This window comes from Penaeus japonicus, unplaced genomic scaffold, assembly GCF_977035675.1.
Source record: "Penaeus japonicus unplaced genomic scaffold, GWHDUDI00000001_assembly GWHDUDI00000018, whole genome shotgun sequence".
Classification (NCBI taxonomy): domain Eukaryota; kingdom Metazoa; phylum Arthropoda; class Malacostraca; order Decapoda; family Penaeidae; genus Penaeus; species Penaeus japonicus.
Window position 1 is genome coordinate 28,291,576 of NW_028234420.1, and position 20,012 is coordinate 28,311,587.

At 41.1% G+C, this 20,012-nt stretch overlaps 1 protein-coding gene across 50 annotated transcripts in view; it reads left to right on the forward strand.

The window, feature by feature from the left end:
* The first annotated feature begins 355 nt into the window (after nucleotides 1-355).
* wupA (troponin wings up A) overlaps nucleotides 356-20,012 on the forward strand; it is a 32,156-nt gene continuing 12,499 nt past the window's right edge. For 4 of the 50 annotated variants that reach the window (XM_043036765.2, XM_086547039.1, XM_086547042.1 and 1 more), the window contains exons 1-5: nucleotides 356-402; nucleotides 6,078-6,114; nucleotides 13,378-13,503; nucleotides 13,723-13,846; nucleotides 16,013-16,113. In XM_043036765.2, the coding sequence (XP_042892699.1) occupies nucleotides 6,103-6,114; nucleotides 13,378-13,503; nucleotides 13,723-13,846; nucleotides 16,013-16,113 (363 nt within the window). In that variant the 5' untranslated portion in view covers nucleotides 356-402; nucleotides 6,078-6,102. Of the gene's footprint in view, nucleotides 403-1,540; nucleotides 1,680-5,090; nucleotides 5,145-6,077; nucleotides 6,115-8,515; nucleotides 8,559-10,884; nucleotides 10,930-13,377; nucleotides 13,504-13,722; nucleotides 13,847-16,012; nucleotides 16,114-16,912; nucleotides 17,014-17,409; nucleotides 17,511-20,012 lie in introns of those variants that run through there. The other 46 variants (XM_043036764.2, XM_086547038.1, XM_086547041.1 and 43 more) reach the window with 25 other exon arrangements.

The window sequence follows — 20,012 nt, forward strand, 5'->3', positions numbered from 1 at the left end:
GCGTCGGATAAACGATTTAGTTGAAGGCCGAATGAAAGGTGAATATCTTGCTGAATAATTCAATATTAAGAAAAGCCACGTCTAAGAGAAAGCATGGATATACATCCCTTTAGTAAAAGAGGGCGGAAGAAGGGAAAGCTTCTTGGCTGGCGGTAACTGTAGGCCAGAGCCGGGTCGGAGGGGAGCGCTGGCCCCCTCCTATTTGGGCAACTGATGGCTGGTCACGTGCCAATCCTCCACCAATCACAGAGCGGGAAGGGAAGGAAGCATGTGACCCGTTTGGACCAATCAGCGCCCAGGCGAGGCGAGGGCGTGAGGGTCTGCAGTCTACAGGGTACAGTCAGTCCTTTGGGCGAATTGACTGCACACGCGACCAGCGTCCCTCACGCCCATCTTTTTTAGGTAAGTTCGACTAAAGGAAAGATGTGATGTGAAACCAGCGAGTGACACACGCAGTGCAGTGATGTCTGGCAGTTGTGCCCACGCCTGGAGTATTTCGTGTTCACGACAGGCCATTACAGTGATATAGTGCTTGTGACACCCGTGGCACTTACGTCTCTTCGTGTGTGAACGGATTTCTGCTTAAGTGTTAGTCGCTCTCGGTATAACGTACACTCCACTAACACAAGTTCGATGCCCATGTGAAGACCTACGTGTTTGTAGTAAGGCTTCTCGATTTTCTATTTCTCCACTGTGGAATCAGCCATAATTTAGTTGACGAAGAAAAGTTGAGAGAGAAAGAGAGAAAAAAATCTTAGAATAATCAGTCGGTCATTTTAAAGCCAAACGAATCTAAGAAAGTTAAAGAAAACAAAGATTCGGATCTATAGGTGTTGTAAATAGCATTCCCAAGTAATATAAAAAAAATAGCACGTAGCTGATTCCCGACTAGTCACGGTGGTAAAATTACCGCCGGGGCGCCGCCGCCCGCTCTTCGCCCCGCCCTCTGCTCGGTTATTTTAAGGTTAGGGCGGTCGGCGCGGATTGGTTAAGGGAAGGAGTGAATTATACCTAAATATGACCTTTTAAGTTTTCGCTGTCAGCTACTCAGAAAGATGGGGATAGATGCGTGATTCCCTATTAAAGGATAGATTATGTTGAGTGGTGTAGTTGTAATCACTTCGTAGTTTTGAAAGGTGACAGTAAACCTTATAAGGAAAGGGTAGAGAATAGTAAGCATATATAAGAGAGATTTCGTATATTGATTTCATATATTGCTTATTAGCTGTTTAAAGCTATTGTAACTAGAATAGTTGTCTAAAATAACTGACGCACTGGTTTGTCTCGTAACCCTAACATAAGATTAAAATCAGATCTTTGCTCTTTTGATGTCTTAGAGTTCACGTCAACAAATATTCATCCAGTAACACTTCTCTTGCTCAGAGTAACCGAAATTGTTCACTTGCTGGAACAACAAACGGTAGGATGATGACAGATGTAAATATAAGACTAGTACAACATCCAGACCAACCCCATCCTATTCTGGGCTTTGGAAAGGATGGCCCTGAGGAAGGGGGCGGTACCCTTGCCGGCCGTGGTCAGAAATAGCTCTTCCCGAGACGGGGCACGTTGCCGGCGACCTGGCACGCATGCCCAGGGTCCAGCCTCCGTGCCACGCTGCCCACCAGTATCCAGTTGGATTACCAGCTCTCACCTTCGTGCGTTAGTTCTTAGAGAGGGTAATAATTGTTTTGTGCTTGTAATTCTTTTGTCGCAAGGATGCGTGAATACTTAGATGTGTCGATAAGAATATTTATATACATAGAATGATATGAAGGGAATTCTATCACGTCCTTTTATAAAACACGTGAAAGAAATCAGTGAAGATGAGACGGAAACATAATCCAATACACGCCGTTTTGAAAGTGCCACAGGACTATGGTTAGATGTTGCGTCCTTCGACTCGTGCCTTGTATGCATCGGGGAACTTCACGCCGCCTTGCACTCTGACCCACATACGGGTGCCATGGTGACTCACGCTCTTGGCACTCACCTTGCGCGAGAAAAGGTGCTCCTTCCTGAGGAACTTGACTGTAGATTTCGGTCAAACAGTAATAATAGGCGTCGTGTGTTTATCTTGCGTCTATTTTTGTGTTTATTGTTGATTGCTGCGTCTGAGTGAATTGACTAGAAACAGCGGTTTTTATATTAGTTTGTTATAAGCGTGAATATCGTTTTGGAAACGTGATCTTTAACCTTCTCTCACCGTGAACCAAAGAGTTTAAATATTGTAAGCAAAAGATATCGATGTCATAAGAGACTTCGCCTTCTTTCGTTTCCATCGAAGCGAGTTGACTAATTCTTCCTTAGACTTTAAATCTAGGCGTCCAAGATCAAATTATCCCACGTTTATCATCCATATTTGACACTTTTGGCGGGTAGGTGTCAGGTGTCAAGTTACGGCAGCCATTTATGGGGTTGGCAGAAAGTGGCAGGGTCGCTTGTTGGCCCTGTGTCTTGTGTTCAGCTTGCTGGCACTCCGACACCGCGGGGAGTGCCAACTTCGCTAGGACTTTTGACACAAGGCCACTTGATGCGCATACCTACCTGCCTCCTGGAATGAGACTGGCAGCGAAAGAATTTTCATTCGCGCAGGCAATATAAAAGCGTGATAGTAATATAACATGATTGTCAAATAATTAATCCGAAGAAATATGAATTACTTGCAGCAACGATTGATTAGAAAAAGACTTGTATATTATTCATATTAATGGAATTTTAAGACTTAGTACAGAAATACGCGTGGATGGTCGAATGTTATTGCTGAAAACATAATTCGGTTTTACTAACTAAGAATGCATTAAGTTAAGGTTTTCTCTACATGTGTTATTTATATATGTTATCTGAATATATATTTATATATTTTAAGAATTGAAATTGTAGAATGTAGTTATAGCTTTTGCTTAAGTATTTTGCTTTTGATGGTATTATTATACAGTAATGCATAAATCAGTAATGTAAAGTATAATAAAGTAAGCTTTGTATTCAGTAATTCTAGGCTGGTAATTTGACATTACTCTTATAAGATGTAGCACCAGGTGCTTTAGAAATATATATATACTGCTGTGTATATGACTATCTTTTTCTGTTTAGAGTAAATAAGATATCTTGTACATATAATTACTTTTGCTATTACTTCTTGAAGAGAACAGAAAAAGATCATGTCATATAACAGCACATAAGTAATTTGTGATTCTGTGTTCTAATGTAAATCTCTATGTTTACCCAGTATTGTGTCTGTTACTCATTCAGACAAACATGTCGAGTGACAGACATACAGTAGATGCAAAGTAGAGGTTCAATAATGCAGTACACATTTTGAGTCTCATAGTTGCCACTTCGTGCAAAACATGTAGTAGGTAATTTAGATTAGATTGTCTCGAGTATAGGCCTTGCCACCATGTCTGTCAAGTAGATGCTAGTCATACATTTTCTCTTTGTTTCCTCTGAGCGCTAACGCCGTCAGGCAAGTCTACTGTAGCCTCAGGGTAATCACAGACACCTTCACCATGACTAGTAAGTAGCCCTGGGTGGTGACGACATCGTAGTGTGGAGTGGTGGTGATTCCTCCCCTCCCTCCCTCCCCCCTGTGCACACACCCCTCCTTCACCTCTGTCGATCACCTAATTGGCAATCATAATTGAGTGTTTTCTGTTATAATTCGTATTAATCTTTGTTGTTATTTATTTTGACTTTATGATTATTTAGTGACTGGGACATATGATTTCAAATGATATAACTTTACTGATTTTACAATGCATATATGTAATATATATACACATATATATGTATATATATGTATATATGTATATGCATATATGTATTGAAAAAACAACAACAAATAAACAAAAAAAAAAAAAACACTTATTATGACTGCCAATTCAAATATTTCCTCGTCGGTTCCCACGTGCTTTCAAAATACAGTGATTTACGACGCAATCATATCTATTTTGAAAACACAACTTATTACTGAGTTTATTTCCTTTTTGTTATTGTTTTGGTTAAGTTCCTCCATTTCAGCTAACGAAGACCATTGTTTCATATCCGTTACATATTGAACCAGTGGGCGAAGCAAGGCAGTTCACGATTCGAAATTTCGAAGCTTCGAAATTTCCCTTCTGACTCTGTGCTTGCGCTTAGAGATGATATTCTGATGCTTGTGCAATTGTAGTTCGACTTAAAAAACAAAAAAACAAAAACAAAACAAAAATGGACGAGAAACATATATGTACGTTGGTCAGAATATCTTCTCTTCCCCACACATTTTTTCTGAGTTGGAATGGTTATAATATATACTCTATTTTATAATTGAAAATGTTCATTTAAGTAGCCAAGGGAGTGTTATTAAAAGTAATGCCAACCCAACTCAGAACTGAATTATATAATTTCAGAATCCGGTGTGCATTTTTTCTACTTATCTAATCGGTAAAAGTTATTTAAAAAAACAAAACAAAATAATCCAGATGGTGATTGAACCAAATCTAAAAGCAAATTGAAAAAAAAAAATGATATAAAAAGATAATAACATTATCCGCCTCCTTGAAAAGAAAAGTCCTTAACAAATTACCTAATAATCTATATCTCATACATTCCCCCTCCCCATTAAATAGGATTTTCCTTTGTGACAAACCCAGATTAAAAATAATTTTGTTTTTAAAATTTTCCCAATATTACTTGCATGAGCCCTGTGAATCTGAAATTTTTATATTCAATATATTTATTTTTATTTTTTCGTTTTGACACCATAATCATATAATCTGAATATACAACGAATTAAATCAATATATATAGAAAAACGTTAACATTAGATTTTTTTTTCTTCTCTAATTTTGAGTGCAACATCTGCAAAATATATCTAAAAGAAATATTCACCTCTAGCTTTGAAGTAATATCTATTTTTCATTAATATAGTTTTTTCTTCTTATTTTTTTTTAACTGAGACATTTTTCTTTCAAATACGAACTTACAAAACTGGCTCTGAAATTACATCTACCTCTGGACCAATTCCATGGCTGCATTTTTTTTTTGTTATTCCCTATGATTTTTATTTAATATACTAACTTTGCCATCTCTCTCTCTCTTATTTCCAGTTCTTTACCCCCTCACAACACAACCACCATGTCGTCCGACGAGGAAGAGTACAGGTAAGGTGAACTGGGAAACACGACATCTGGACACGACACGACTATAGGGAACACGGCACACGGAGATGAATGGTCAGGAAAGGGAGGGAAAGAGGGATTTGCTATGTATAGGGAACACGACAAATAAATATTTACGTCCTAGATAGGAGGGATGGGTAGGGAGGGTGAGTTTGTAAAGTAACACGGCAAATATTCTAGAGATGTTTGAATGGGTAGGGAAAGGTTCATATAAGTTAAGTTTGTATAATGTAGGGAAAACGGTACAAATGGGTTTCTTAGAAGAAGAGAAAATAAAGTCGTAAAGGATTAACATACAAACACTAATATAATTAAATAAAAAAGAAACATAAGTTATAGAAGAGTATATCATGCTATAAACAATTCACACTCACCATTAGAAGCAAGTAGGCAGCTATTATGATTTCTTCAGAAGAGGAACATGACTATAATTAACTTCAAGATCATATGCAAGAAGGTGAATTTCTTTACTTCTTAATAGGGCATCCCATTTTGTTATGCCCTAGAGTTTCTGAGCGCCTCGTCATTATCAAAATCTACATAAAAAACACGCCCTCTTTAGTCCCCATAAACACACCAAATATAGCCAACACAACCAGAGAAACAAATCCAGAAATGTTATCTTTTATGTAGGGTTCACACCCGATATTTCTTTCTACTGTAGCTGAACGTAGACACTCTGTAGGAGGTGGCCACTATGAGAACTCAAAGGTTAGGAAAAGGAAGAGTGAAGTCTGTGCCTGAAATCATCGGAGCAGAAGAGCACGACTTTTACGAGAGAGAAAAAAAAACTGGTTTTTCTCCATAGGTATAAAAAGGGGGGAGAAAGCGCCTGGTGCAGTGAACAACGGCTTGTGTGAAGGAGCAAAGGCCATAAATCTGTACACTAATCTTCTCATTCTCTTTTTCAACTAGCAGTTCAGAAGAAGAAGAAGACACCATGGCGGACGAGGTATACAATATGTTCAATACCAACATGATTTTCTTAACTCGATAATCTACTCACACTCACAGTTCTAATCTCCACTTTTGCGTTGACAAAGCCCAGATCTTGTCCCTCAGTTACAGTGCTGTTAGTCTAGTATCTCTTTGTGCGTACAGAATACCATGACATACGGTAGGTACACCGATAAATCTCCCGATACACATCATCTCACTACCGTGGCTCCTCGCTAACAATGAGGATTCAAAGCTATGTCTATGTGTGAAACGTCAAAGAACTGATTGGAAAGCTAAAGGTAGCAGCAGGTAGTGACCTGATAACTCCTGCTCGAAGGAGGATGTAAGCGTTGGCGTCAGGCAAGGTGGTAGTGTGACTCCGGTAAATACCTTTTCATTTATAATAATCGTCCTCTTCATAATCTTATTCAGTACTGACGATAGAAGTCGCGATTGTTCCTTTGTTATTGTCATACTGAAACCTGATATCGAGAGGTATTTTACCTGTCCACGAAGCCGCTCGCCTGATGTCGACTAACGCGGGTTAAATTAGCTGGGAGGGTCTTTCTTCTTGAAGTTTTGGATCCTTCAGTCTCGAGGAGAGCTCGGTTTAAAAGCCACAACTGGACAGAGGCTCTCCGCTGTGTAAGTAGGTGCCTTGGGCGGTGGTGCCAGCTAGGTGAGGCACCTCGTTCGTGCCAAACAAGGCCGATGGACGTGGCACCACCATATGCCCAAGCCTGTGTGACCCTGTTCCGTTCACCGATTCCTAACATCACTCTTGGATCCCTAACGACTTACTATTTGTCCCCATAAATCACGAAAAGAAGAGAATTTTGTGAGTGTTTTCCCCTTTTTTCATTTTTTTGATAAGCGAAGACTCATACTAGATGAACAGTAGACTAGAATAGCTCCGTGGTCAAGAAAAGAAACCCTTAGAAAGTGTCAGTTGGTGTCACTTTCCACTTAGCGAACCTGCCAACCTGAATACCTCGACGAGACGTGGGTGTTCCCGTTAGTTTTTTGTTCGAACTGATTATTTCTCCTTATTATTTTTTGTTTCAGCAATCATTCAGTCTCCTTTTTTTCGCTTTTCAGTATAATGCTCTAGTTTCATAGATGTTTCTTTTACGCTAGTTATTATTTTTCGTTCTTTTTTTTAGTTGTTTATTTATTTATTCGCAAGAGGACATTTAAAGCTGACACACGCATGCACATCGTACACGCAACACCCAATTCCACTCAGACGTCTATTCTCCAAAGCTGTTCGTTACACAGACTTCGATGCGCTAATACTTATCTTTATGTTATTTATTTACAAATAGGTGCTTCTTATATGGTTATCACTTAGTGGCCACCAGAAAAAATAGGTCTCCAGCATAGGTCAGCTATTTTTTTTCTTTTTCTTTAAGTTTTAATGCTCAGTGACCCCCTAGCCTTACCTCATCCCTGGGCAACATATCAATGCGAGATGGCCACCATGTACTAACAACATAGTCCATGAGCTTTTATTCTACCTATGCAAAGTAGCACATACGACGTATCTCTCGGAATCCTAAAGATGTTGCAGCTGCAATTGCGATTCCGAAGCCATCCGCATTGATCTGTCGTCGCAGGTTGACACCCCAACTGAACCCTGTCATTCTTTTCTTCGGCGAGCGTGTGAACAGAGAACACTAAATAACTGATTATCTTCTTTTGAAAATGATAATCGTAAAAGTAATACATTTTTTTATGAATATGGTGATCCCGAGAATGATTATATTTTAAAAGAATTATATTCATAACAAGATTAATGAAAGTTATATTTTTTCTCTACTCACACGACTTTGCAAGACGGAATATTATGTTCCATATGATTTATGTAAGACGAAACTGTGATTTGTTGGTGTGTTCTTCCTTCGGTATCTGAAATTCAAATTGTGTCACTTACCTTTGAAGAACAACAAAACACACTGCCAACATCTCCCAATTTCTTTAGACAACAGTGTCCTAAAGTGGCTTTATTCCTGGTAACAATTCCTACCCTGTTCTCAACAAGGTCAAAATCGTTTCTTCTATTGTTTTTTTTAATTTTTTTTATTTGATTATTCATTAATTTGTTATCCTTATCATAACCCTAACACTTCATGAGAGCGAAAGAAACGAACGACAGGAATAAAGGCACTTGCAGTCATTCCCCCTGAACGTTGTGGCTTCGCTGCGTCCCCTTCCCGCCAACGAGGGACTTTCGAACGAGCCAGAGGACTGTAAACACCAATTACGTCTTCTCGTTCTGTCCTTGCCGTTTTCTCTGGGACGAGCGAAGCCACGGCGTCCTGAGGCAGGGGAGAGACGCCCTTTTTACTGAAGGAGGAGAAGGAGGAGCGAGTGCATGTAGGAGCTAATTTGGAATGTTGTGATGGTTCTCGCAGCACCGAGGAGGAGTCTTCGGAAGAGGAGGAGGACCCCGTGGCCGTAAGTTGGTGACCTTACTAACTCCACTAAAAAAAAGGAAGAAAGATATTGACTTTTTTTGGTCAAACTTCTACTTCTCAAGAGCTTGTTTCAGTTCTTCTATTTCTTTTTATCTCGTAGTTTCTTAGCCAGAGTCCACGACGCTCCTTCAGAAGTTCGAGTTAAATAAATCCACTGAAAAAAAAATCATTGCTTTATGTTAGACATAACGTTAAGATTCTTCATAAAGGAGCTTATTGGATGCTGGAATCTGTACATTTTTATAGACTAAGGTAATTTATTTTCGATTTATTTCATCCAGCTGTCACACTTGTCTCTTTTCCTTTCTAACTTGGCAATCAGCTCAATAATTACTTCGTATTTGCATACATGTAGTTTTACCTTTGCTCGACATATTCAATATCAGCATGATTTCTCTATTTGCAGTTCAACCTTCAAGAGTCTCGTTTCAGATATCTCATACACTCATTTTAGTAAATTTGCAACCTATAGAAGTTCCATGCTATTAGGCAGACGCCCTATATGGACTATAGATAAACATAGATATATTTAGATACAAATAACGATGCCTGGAGGAGAGCCGTGGACCTGTGAAGTATTATGTATTTTATATCTGTAGGAATATCATGTCGAACTTCAACTAAAATCTAACGACTTGAATTCTTGTACTCAATTGTCAAGATCTGTATTTCATCAGAGTATTTTGCTGAATATATGACTCTAGCTTGACTTGGTGAAGTTATATTAAATGTAATTAGTCACAGTTACGTGAAATATCCAATACGATTTCTGATAATTGAAAAATAATGGATATAATAACCTAATTTATATGTTACAGGATTTTTTCAAAATGAGATGAGTCATGGTAATTGTATAAAAAAAACATATAGAGAGATTAGAACAGTAGTTTTCGTAGTTCTAGCAGTAGCTCTTCGTCAGTTCCTTTGTGACACATATTGTAGTTTTCTGACGACAATTTTTTAGCAACACTAGACATTTTTTGATTGTATATATCTATATAATGACAATGTGGTTCTTTACAGCACTTTTCTCACCTCATGTCTGTCTTATAAACTGTTTTGTAAATCATATGTACAACCTTTTTGTCATTTTTGCAAGTTGAAAACCCATTTTGAAAGATATTTTTTTCGTCAGTAATTATTTTCCCGAATTTTTAACGAAAAGCATATGATCGTAAAAAACTTTGGTGATGAATTGTGTCTCAATCCATTTTTGGATGAATATTTTGAACACTGATAAGAAAAAAACAAACAAACAAAGAGGTGCAGAACACATTATTCTTATACACCCAAAAGTAACTTACACAACAACAACAGAGAAAAAAAATTCTTGGAATACTTTCTTTCCTCTACAAAATAATTTATCTAAGCTGAAACCATCCGTGTTCTAAACTCATTTATCTTTTTTTATTATTCCATAACGACTTGAAACTCTCCAAAAATTTCACTATGCCTTTTTTTCAATTCTTATTTTCTACTAAATTTAACCCTATGGGAATGTGTTCAAGGCATGAGTCACCTCTCATATCACTGACGATCGATGTCTGGGCAATAGAACCTTCTAGACAAGGTGTTCAGCCCATTTGCTTGATGTTACCCCCCCCCCTCCCCACGTTCTTACTGTCTCTGGGTATGTCTTAAACCTCAAGTTCTAACGTTAATAAAAGTCTGAATGAAGGAGTGAAATGATGGAAAGTGTGTTGTGAATGAATGGTTTCTTTTTCCACGTTTCTGAATACGGCTCTCGCGATGTAAGTGAATGTACGCGGCCACGCTGTACAAAAGCCGTTCAGAAACACTCCTTGAAAGTTATTGCATCTTGTTTCTTCTCGGAGAACCATTAACTTACGAGAACAGACCGCTCGTGGGTTTCCAAGAGTGACAAAGAGCAATACTTTGAAGGTGTCATGAAAGTTCACATGGATTTTTAAAAAGGATATATTTTGAAAATCCTAAGAGCCGAAACGACCTCTTATGGCTGTTGAACTCTTCATGAAATCCAGTTTAATGTTTTCTAGACGGTGATTTTACACCTCGTGAATCACCACGGATGAAAATTGTGATTTTTGATTTATGGCTTGTCTGCGTGTCTGTGTTGTGCTACGTGTGTGTGTATGTACAGTCATTTTTCTTCGTGTGCGTGTTTGTGTGTGTGTCAGTGTTTGCGTTTCTAAACCATGTGCATCCACGTGTTTGCGTCCCAACTCATCACGTGTGGCGCGTGTGGGCGGGGAGACGGTGCTGTAAGTAACCGCCCTCAGAACGCACGCCCACTCACCGCACCTCCACCATCTCTCTCCCTACAGAAGGCAAAGGCGGCCGAGGTACTAGCTAGACAGCGCGCTTTGGAAGTATGTCCTGTGTGCCTCCTACTAACTGCATGAGGGGAAATTGGCTATATTCATATATCTAAAGATTCAGTACAGTAACGTAACGAGATAAGCTTTTTCTAAATATCGTGTTGATTCATACCAACTGATTTTGCTGTGATCATAAACGTATGTTAGAGTAATTAAGTAAAGTAAATCTATTTAAACAAATGAGCATCGGCATAACATAAAATATCAATGCTTCCTTGCTAGCCGAGAGTAGTGCTTCATATTTTCTAAAGATCAAATTCGCTTGAGAGACTCTCCAGGAAATCAGACATTGAGGACCCGCCTAAGCTGCCTCCACGTGAGAGGTCATGTGACGTCACATTTGAGGTCACGTGACTCCACGTGAAGTCTCAGGCCGTCCAGCCAGCGCCCCGAGTTTTGGTAATCAGTGGACCGCCCGCCATACCATTGGTCGCGGCGCCCACCACCCACACCACACGCCCACCCACGCATATTCTTGCCTCGCCCCCGCCGCCGCACAGCGCCTACGCCCATGCCATCTCAGCGGCGATCCCGCGCGCGATGATATTATGTTCCGTCGCTTGCCTCGGGCGGGACATAAGCACCATCGTAGTCGCGAGCGAGCCCGGCGCCCTCGGCGACCGGCTCGTCGCAGGATCGCCTTCCGCTTGATGACGATGGCGGGCGGGGGAGGGGGTCATAATATGCCGTCGGGTGAGGACACATCCTGCCCTCCCCCCAAGCGGCTGCCCGCGACGGACGGCCGGGGGGCGCCGCCCCTCACCTCCTCTCAGTCCTGTTCCGGAACTGTTTTCGCATTTTAACTCTCGCCTCTATGTCTTTCCGTCCCTTTAACCATTTCAGGTTCAGATGAAATGAAATTCTTCTGCTGTTAATATATGAATTTAAATGTTCATTAATATGTTACTGAATCCTTTTTTTGATTTTATGATTTGTTTTCTCTTAAGTTTCCTTTAATTTTAATTAATACCAAAAATGATAACACATATACTTATCCATATATAAACTTCCGTTTACTCTGTCGTTCTTAAAATTTCTCTTTTTTCTCGAGCATCTGATCCAAATATTACCCCCGCACACATAATGCAGGCAGGCTTTCAAACAAGCACATCTGCCAACCAGTCAATCTCCCTGTCTTCTACTCTCGCCCTCTTCAACACCAGTTCCTCTTCATTTTCAGACCTCTCTTATCCTCTCTGTTTACATTTCGAGGTCGGGAGGTGAGAGGGCCAGCTCCCCGAACCTCCGTCAGTGCGGGGGGCTGCGACGACGCCCCCTTTGGGATATCCGACGTCTCGCAGGCCCCTCGCACTCGCTCGGGCCTCGGGAGGTCAGGGCGCCACCTCCACCGCTGCCAGTTAGAAGGACGTCTGCGTTTGGGGGGAAAGAAATTGGGGAAGATGATAGTTAAAGTATAGGGAAATGGGGAAAAAAATAATGGTCAAAGTGTAGAGTAAAGGGGAAAGATAATGGTTAAAGTATAGAGTAAAGGGGAGAGAAAAATATTTTTTTTTTTACTTTTTTTTGGTTTCAGGTTGTCTTTGTGATCTCTTCGACGCTCAGTGAAGACTTGATACATATATTTTATTAGTGTATGTGATTCGCTGTGACTAAATGATATGTGATTCATCTCGTTGAATTGCTTCATTTTCATAAACTTGTAAACGTTATAGAACTGAGCAGCTGAGGGTGGCGGCCTGATATAAAAACTTAACACTAGTGTAGTCTTCCCTTAAAAAAAGCCAATGAACAGCGGTTAAATCTCGCGAAATCTGTAGCTTTGTTTCTTTTTCTCTGCACGATATTTTACGATTTGAAATCCCAGCATCTGTCCCGAGTTTTTTCCACCGGGACTCCAACTTCCTATTTTTATAACTATATCCCTATTCTCTTTTTATTTTACTTAACAAACACCCTCATCGAACGACAACTATTCTTCCCCGTAAGTCACCTTCACTAATTTTTATTTAATTACTTCTGTTTTACTTTCACATTCTTTAAAAAAAAAAAAAAATCCCACATTCACACAAGTCATTTACCTTTGAAATTTAATCTCAGTCTTCCACAAAATAATTCAAGTTTGATCAACTCGCAGACAAAGAGAAAATAGGATTAAATGCAACTCAGATTTGCTTTTGTTCGCTAGAGACCGAAAGTCAGACAAAACTAATGGCTTTAGTTAGTACACTATGACTCAAACTCAACTCACCAGAACAGGAAAACTGTAAGATTATCTATTTCTACTTCAGTGAAAAAGATAGCCTAAGACTCTTCGGAGAAAGAGAAATATATATGTATCATAGAAAAAAAGAAACCAAAAAAAAAGAACGTTCTAGGTTAATTAGGGAGAGAATAATTGACTCTTAGCGGTAGTGGATGTAATTTTTGAGCTCTGTGCTTTGTCACAAGCAAACGCTAACTCCTTGAGACGATTCGCAGGAAGCCAAGAAGAAGCAGGAGGAGATCGACCGCAAGAAGGCGGAGGTCCGCAAGCGCCTCGAGGAGCAGAGCGCTAAGAAGCAGAAGAAGGGTTTCATGACCCCTGAGCGTAAGAAGAAGCTCAGGGTAAGTGTCAGCCGCGAGGCGTTTAGCGGTTTCCCGCTAAACACGTCGCTTTATCTTTTTGTTTTTTCTTGGTATACTTGTACAGTTGAACATATAATTGAGGTAATGCAATAATGAGTATAGGTGGTCAGTTGAGTTTATTAGCTCTCTGTTAAAGTACTTTCCTGTCAAACGGAACACCAATCGAATCCGGACTCACTCCGCCCTTCTCCCCCGCAGTTGTTGCTCCGTAAGAAGGCCGCTGAGGAACTGAAGAAGGAACAGGAGAGGAAGGCCGCTGAAAGGCGTAGGATCATTGATGAGCGTTGTGGCAAGGCGAAGAACCTCGATGGTGCAAATGAAGGTACAGTGTGACAGACAGTATAGGGACGAGGGAAGTGTCGACGCGGAAAGTGAAATAATGGGAATACTAATAGAGAAGAAGAAGAAGAAGAAGAGAAAGAAGAATAAAAAAAGGAGATTTGGGAGAAATGGGAAAAGGGGAAGGAAGGTGGGAGAAAGGGAAAAAGGGAAAGGAAGCAGGGACGAAGGGAGGGAATTGATCGAGTGAGACATAGGTTTAGGAAGACTACGATGATTATCCATGAAAGAGTCTAGTCCATAGATGAAGGGAGATAGGATTATAGGGATAGATGTAAGGAAAAAGAAGTTTTGATTTATCTGAGATTGATGATTACGACAACAGAGGTAAATAAGATCGAGTTCATGAAAAAAGGATTAAAACTGTTATAACTGTCATGGTTCAGAATTAAGGAATTTGAAGTACTGTATTATTGAAGGGGAGGGATAAGACAGTGGAATTTGAAGCAATTTAGGAGAAATAGAGTCTACAATAGAAACAGGAAGAGATAGAAGAAGAATTGGAAGGAGGGGGGGGTTGTTATTAGTGAATTTGAGAGAAACGAAGAAGAAGGAAAGGGAAGAAGAAGAATATAAATAATAGTGTAATAGAACAGAAGAAGAAGAAAGAGGGAGAAAGGAGAAATTAAACATATGTGGAAAGTACAGAGGAAGAAGTAAAGGTTAGATGAGAAGACTTCAAAGATGAAGGAGAAATAGATAGGAAAAAATGGTAGGTGAAAATGAAGAGAAGAAGAAAATGAAGAAGGGAAGACAGATGGGAGAATTCTAGAATAACGTCAAGAAATGGGAACACAGAACAAGCAAAACAACCACAGAAAAGGGGAAACGTAAAAAAGGAGTGATAGGAAGAGGGAAATTGTAGGAAATTAGATAAGATTATGCGAATAGTAGGCAGAGGGGAACCGGATTGAAGTTAGGATATGATTCATTGTTTCCTTGTGTGTCTAATTCCTCGTTTATCCCCAACCAAGACAGGTATAGACGACGGACCTTCCAGACGGCGACGAGACAATGTTATTTCCCCCCCTACCATACATTATGTACATTTCTGTGCTTTGTACTCTATGTTTAGTGAAGTAGCCTCATTAGATAATGTGTAGAACCGTAGCACATACATGGTTTTACAAGAATATGTTATACACACGGTGATGCACACACATTGGACACGAGCTGACACACATATATATATTTTATATAAATATATATATAGAAATCTTGAGACGGGGTTTCACGATAGGTCGTCTGACGCAAACATCTTGAGACAGGGTGGCTAGCTGGAGCTTCTTTCGAGGCGAATAAACCGTCCCAAAGGATACTCACGTCTTACAGTAGTCTCAGTGCGCTAACTGTTTCCTTGTCGAAGTCTTGGGTTTCCTTGTATCAGTCAGTTATCATTTTATCCCCTAATAACCTTTTGTTATATTTATTTATTGATTTATTTTTTTTTAACAAAGAGTTTATGTACAGAGTGCGACTGGCCGAGATACAGATTTTTTTTTTTTTTTAGTTTAGTGAAGGGGTTTGCAGTTTTGAAGCGATGAAAGTATCCCACAGAAGTTCAGTTCAAGTCAAGTCATTCCTTGTGATGTTATGTCTAACAGGCTGCATAAAGGCACTTGTTCATTTTTTTTTCTTTTTTTTTTAAGCAAATGAATTCGAATATTTTTTCCCCTTGCAGTTTATTTTTTCAGAGTGGACGGTTTAGAGCAATAGCGACCCGGCTAAAATGTTTGGTGATCAACTCTCCCTTTGCCCCAGAAAAAAAAGCCCAAATTCATAATTTCTAGATATTTTCTGAGAAAATCTCTCCTCCCCACACAAAAAAGAAGCATTTGCATTTATTAAACCTTTTGGCTTCAAATGGATCATAAATTTTCGAATTCTCGTATTATACCTTTTCAAAAGTAATCCCCTTTCCAACAGTCATGTTTTCGATAGAAGCTAAACCAAAAGGGCTTTAAGAAAAGAAAAGACAAAATATCACATAATACCCCTTTCGATGTCACTCATTCCTTCTCTTCTTGGTCATCACGGAGCCTCACGATCTCTTTTCATATCTATAAAAAAGAGAAGATAATTAAGTAAAAGAGAATAAGAAAGAGTTGACCAAGAAGTTGAATGGTGCCTTCCTAATTCTCCTCAACAGAAGCCCTTCGCGCAATTTGTAAAGAATACCACGATCACATCGCCAGCATTGAGAGCGGCAAGTATGATCTTGAGATGGAAATCATGAGGAAGGACTATGAGGTTTGTATAGCCGACGACAACCCCCTGTAAGAATTAAACAAAGAGAACCTCCAACAACCATTCCCCCCCCCGCCCCCTCCCCTCGCTGGCTATTTTCCCGCCCCCTCCCTCTCTCTTTTTTATGATTTTTTTCACTCTCTCCCCAACCAGTTATGACGTTCAATGGTTGGTTGGTTGTTCCGAGAAGGGATTGACATGAAAGGTTTCGTTTAAAAAAATCCTTCATTCAATCTTCGGTCCTCTTATTCCGCCGATGCTGTTCATTTTTTTTCTTTTTTTCTCGTTTTATATATTTTTCTTTTTCATTTTTTCCCGATTTTATTTTGATCATTTTCTCCGCTTGTAACACGATATCTGAACGATGACCAGAATCACGCTCCCTTGAAATTAACGTGTGGACTTTTTTCCGAGTGCACTTCTGTGTCTTTGGTAGCCATGTACCACGATTGTGATGTTGATGGATAGTATTTATACTTTTTATTTATTTTTCTCCTACCATTATTCTTTTTTAGTTCGAGTGATCCAATTAGCTATGAAGCTATTGTTGCTGTTATTTTTTTTTAATTATTACCATAGTTCTTTTTTTTCACCCGGTTCCTGCATTCATCCACCCCGCACTTATACATCAAAACTGCACATGTGTGTTTAGCGCTGAGTGTCTGTCTCGATCCATCTATGTGTGTTTCCAGAGATTCGCCGCGTCGGAGGTGCTACACGGAGGCTTACATTCACTTTTTTGTGTGTCACCAAACCAAAATTAGGGAGCCCGTCCTAATTTTGTTCCATTCTCTGTTTATAGCTGAGCTTGAATCACTGTGTAGGGAATTCCATAAACGCATAGAGGGCCTAGAGGGTGACAAATGGGATCTGGAGCACCAGATCAAAATGAAGGACTATCAGGTAACCGGCGCTTGGCCTGGCCGGCACGGTGCCTCGCTCGATAGTGCACGGCTGGCTACAGGTGCCTCTGGGCTCCCTGTGGTCGTGCTAGTAGTGGCTGCTAGCCTGTCTTGTCTAGGGCATTATCTCAGCCAAGTATCCTGTAGTAATTCTTTTTCCTTGCAGGCTGTTTCTTATGGAGGGCCTCACTTCATTCACACGTAGCTAGTCATTATGATATCTCTTTCATGATATCATCAAAATCATCGCTCTTACTGGTGCCACCCATCAGTTATGGCTAAATTTTAAAATTCGATGTCCATATGTATGTATGTTTTACCTGTTGTACTGCTTTCATTTCTCCCGAGAGCCCCTTGGCTCGCTCCTGTAATACTTTAACAAGACATTCTGTTATAGACGCACTTAGGGAAATCTGCAAGGAATACCACGAGCGTTTGTTCCTTTGCGAGTCCCAGAAATGGGACCTTGAGTATGAGGTTCGCAGGAGAGATTATGAGGTACAGTGGCCAGGCCTCCTGCACCAGTCGGGAGTGCTCGTAGTACTGTCTTACCACTTCGGCTTGACCAGCCCTGGATACGTTCTTAGGCCTTCCTTCCGCCCAAAGCCCGCCCAAAAACGCCCGCCCGCCCGCCCGCCCATAAGTCAGTGTCGCGCCTCGCTCCCCTGCCTCCCTGGCCCCTACACGCTCCTCTACTTTACTCACTACAACGCCCACTCACTTCCTTTTTTGAAATGGGACCTTTCAACTTGCTACCGCCCCTTATCGTAATGTCATCTTACCGTTGTAACACGAATTTCGTACTAGACGCGAAGAGTAGATGGTGTAGTCAGGAGTAGTGTGCGGTAGCGCAGTCGCCGGCACTGGCATGCCTTGTACGAAGTGCCCTGTCTCCGGGAGTAAGGGTTGACCACTACACACGCTGATCCTGCTGTTACCTTTGCAGGGCTGGCAGACCTGCATCGAGGCCGGGCTTGCCTGGCTCTCGGTCCTGTCGGCCTGACACCCTGCACTCAGTGACTAGCTACACTCACGCCCAGTGTACAGTGGGCCGATATGATGGTCAGGTGTACATTGATGCTTAGTGTACAGTGGTTCTTTCTGCTGGCCCCCTGTGCTATAATGCATGATATACACTCATCCACTGTACACTGAAAAACATGGCACAGAAGGATCTCACATACACTGGGTCAAATGTACAAGTCAAGACTGTACATCTGATGGCAGTATTTAGATCCCTGACCTTTTTCTACCGCCCCACATGTTTACGACACTCCCTTACCCCCAGCGCTTTGTTTGTCGCCACTCTCTTCTCTAGGTGTAGCTGATGCCTTTTAGCCTTCCCCTAAATGTGCTTATTAACTTTCCGGGTTGCACTGCTCATCCGTAGATGCAAAACATGTCCTTGTTTTAGAGAGATGCCTCATCTTCGATGGCAAGTGTCTTACAATATTTTTCTAAATATCAGCTGTTTCATTTTTATATAAAAGAGATTACATTCTAGCATTACTTGTATCTCACTAGTTGATATACTAAACATCAAGGGTAACATTTTAGATTGTCTCCTCCCCCCAAACATTGAAAACAAACCTTAAGATGAGTAAGTTGCACAAATGTGAGTCAGGTGGCGCTCGCCCGCTCGCAGTCACAGCCGAGCTTTCGCCCCCACGAGGGAAGGGACGACCCAGCCTCCGGCCGGGTCCGCACGGGGAGGTGCAGTAGAGGCGGTGTGCGTAGGTGTTGCCCCATGGTGTCAGGGGCACCTCGGCAAAACAGACCGAAGACAAAGTCCCCATTTGGCGCTCGGTTTTTACTAGCCAGAGGCATCATTCTCTTCAAAACTAACTCCCAATGCTTTGTGCAGACATCATAATTGCAGTTTTTCTATAAGTATCTTCGTTTTGCTTCCCATTCTCTTGTTACTTGTCCAGGGCTGGCCAAACCGTTTGTTGAGCTTAGTGAAACCAAAAGATAGCTGTGGAGGGCATTACTAATTTTCCAAAAAAAAAAAAGAAAAAAAAAAAGAAATATATATCCTCCAGTATATAGATAAGCCCTTAGGTGTAGGAAGAGCCCTCGGATAGGGGTTCGAAGCTAAATCCTCGCTTGCTAACAGGACCCCTCGTAACCATTGCATGTTTCCCACTACTAGCGGATGGTATCTTGGGGGGGCCCTCGTTTCCCCCTGGGCGTCGGGGGCCCTCCTTGAGCCAAGTTTAACCCTCTATAGCGTGACCCTACCTGACCCGGCCCAGTGTGAGCCCCCTCCCAGCAGTCCCCAGGGCAGCACGAGGCCCACAAGGTCAACCCAGCATCCCATGTATGGCACTTCATACTGCGCACCCGCCAAAGGCCGACTTTCACTGTCACTTTCAAGCATTATCCTCTTTCTTCGTTTTTTTCTGTCTTTAGATATTTTCCTCACCTGCATTTTTTATTTTTGAATGACATTGCATTTCTTTTGCAAAACTTTTTTTTGTCTTTTTTGTTTTTTTGTTTATCTTACATACGATATGGGCACATAGCAAATTACTTTTTTGACGTTTTACTACCTGTCCCGAAGGAAGTTGTAATATTTTTTTCATGCCAACCAGACAACAGGTAAAATATACTGGAAGTGCCATACACTTTTGAATTCCTCCATAGAAGCAGGCCTGGGTATCGTTAGTCCCTCCCACTCTTGTATGAGCCTAGGAGTACTGTCTGGTTATGCACCCTGGGGACTTGAGTCTGTTAGGACCAGCAGACAACGCCATGTTCATGGGTGATAGTCTGTGTGTGTGGAAAGGCATGCTCTACGCCCTCGGCTTTGGCGCCAAACCACCGTTTCCAAAAGCTACACTCATTCGAAAGCAGAAGGCGAGTGTGTAGAGCGCTTGATCGAGGGCGCGGCTATCACCCTTGGACTCCTGGCTTCAGGAAAAGCGTACATTGCTCTTTTTCGTCTGGTGTTGGTCCCGCCAAACCCAACCTCAATAACCAAGAACATAGTGCGACTAA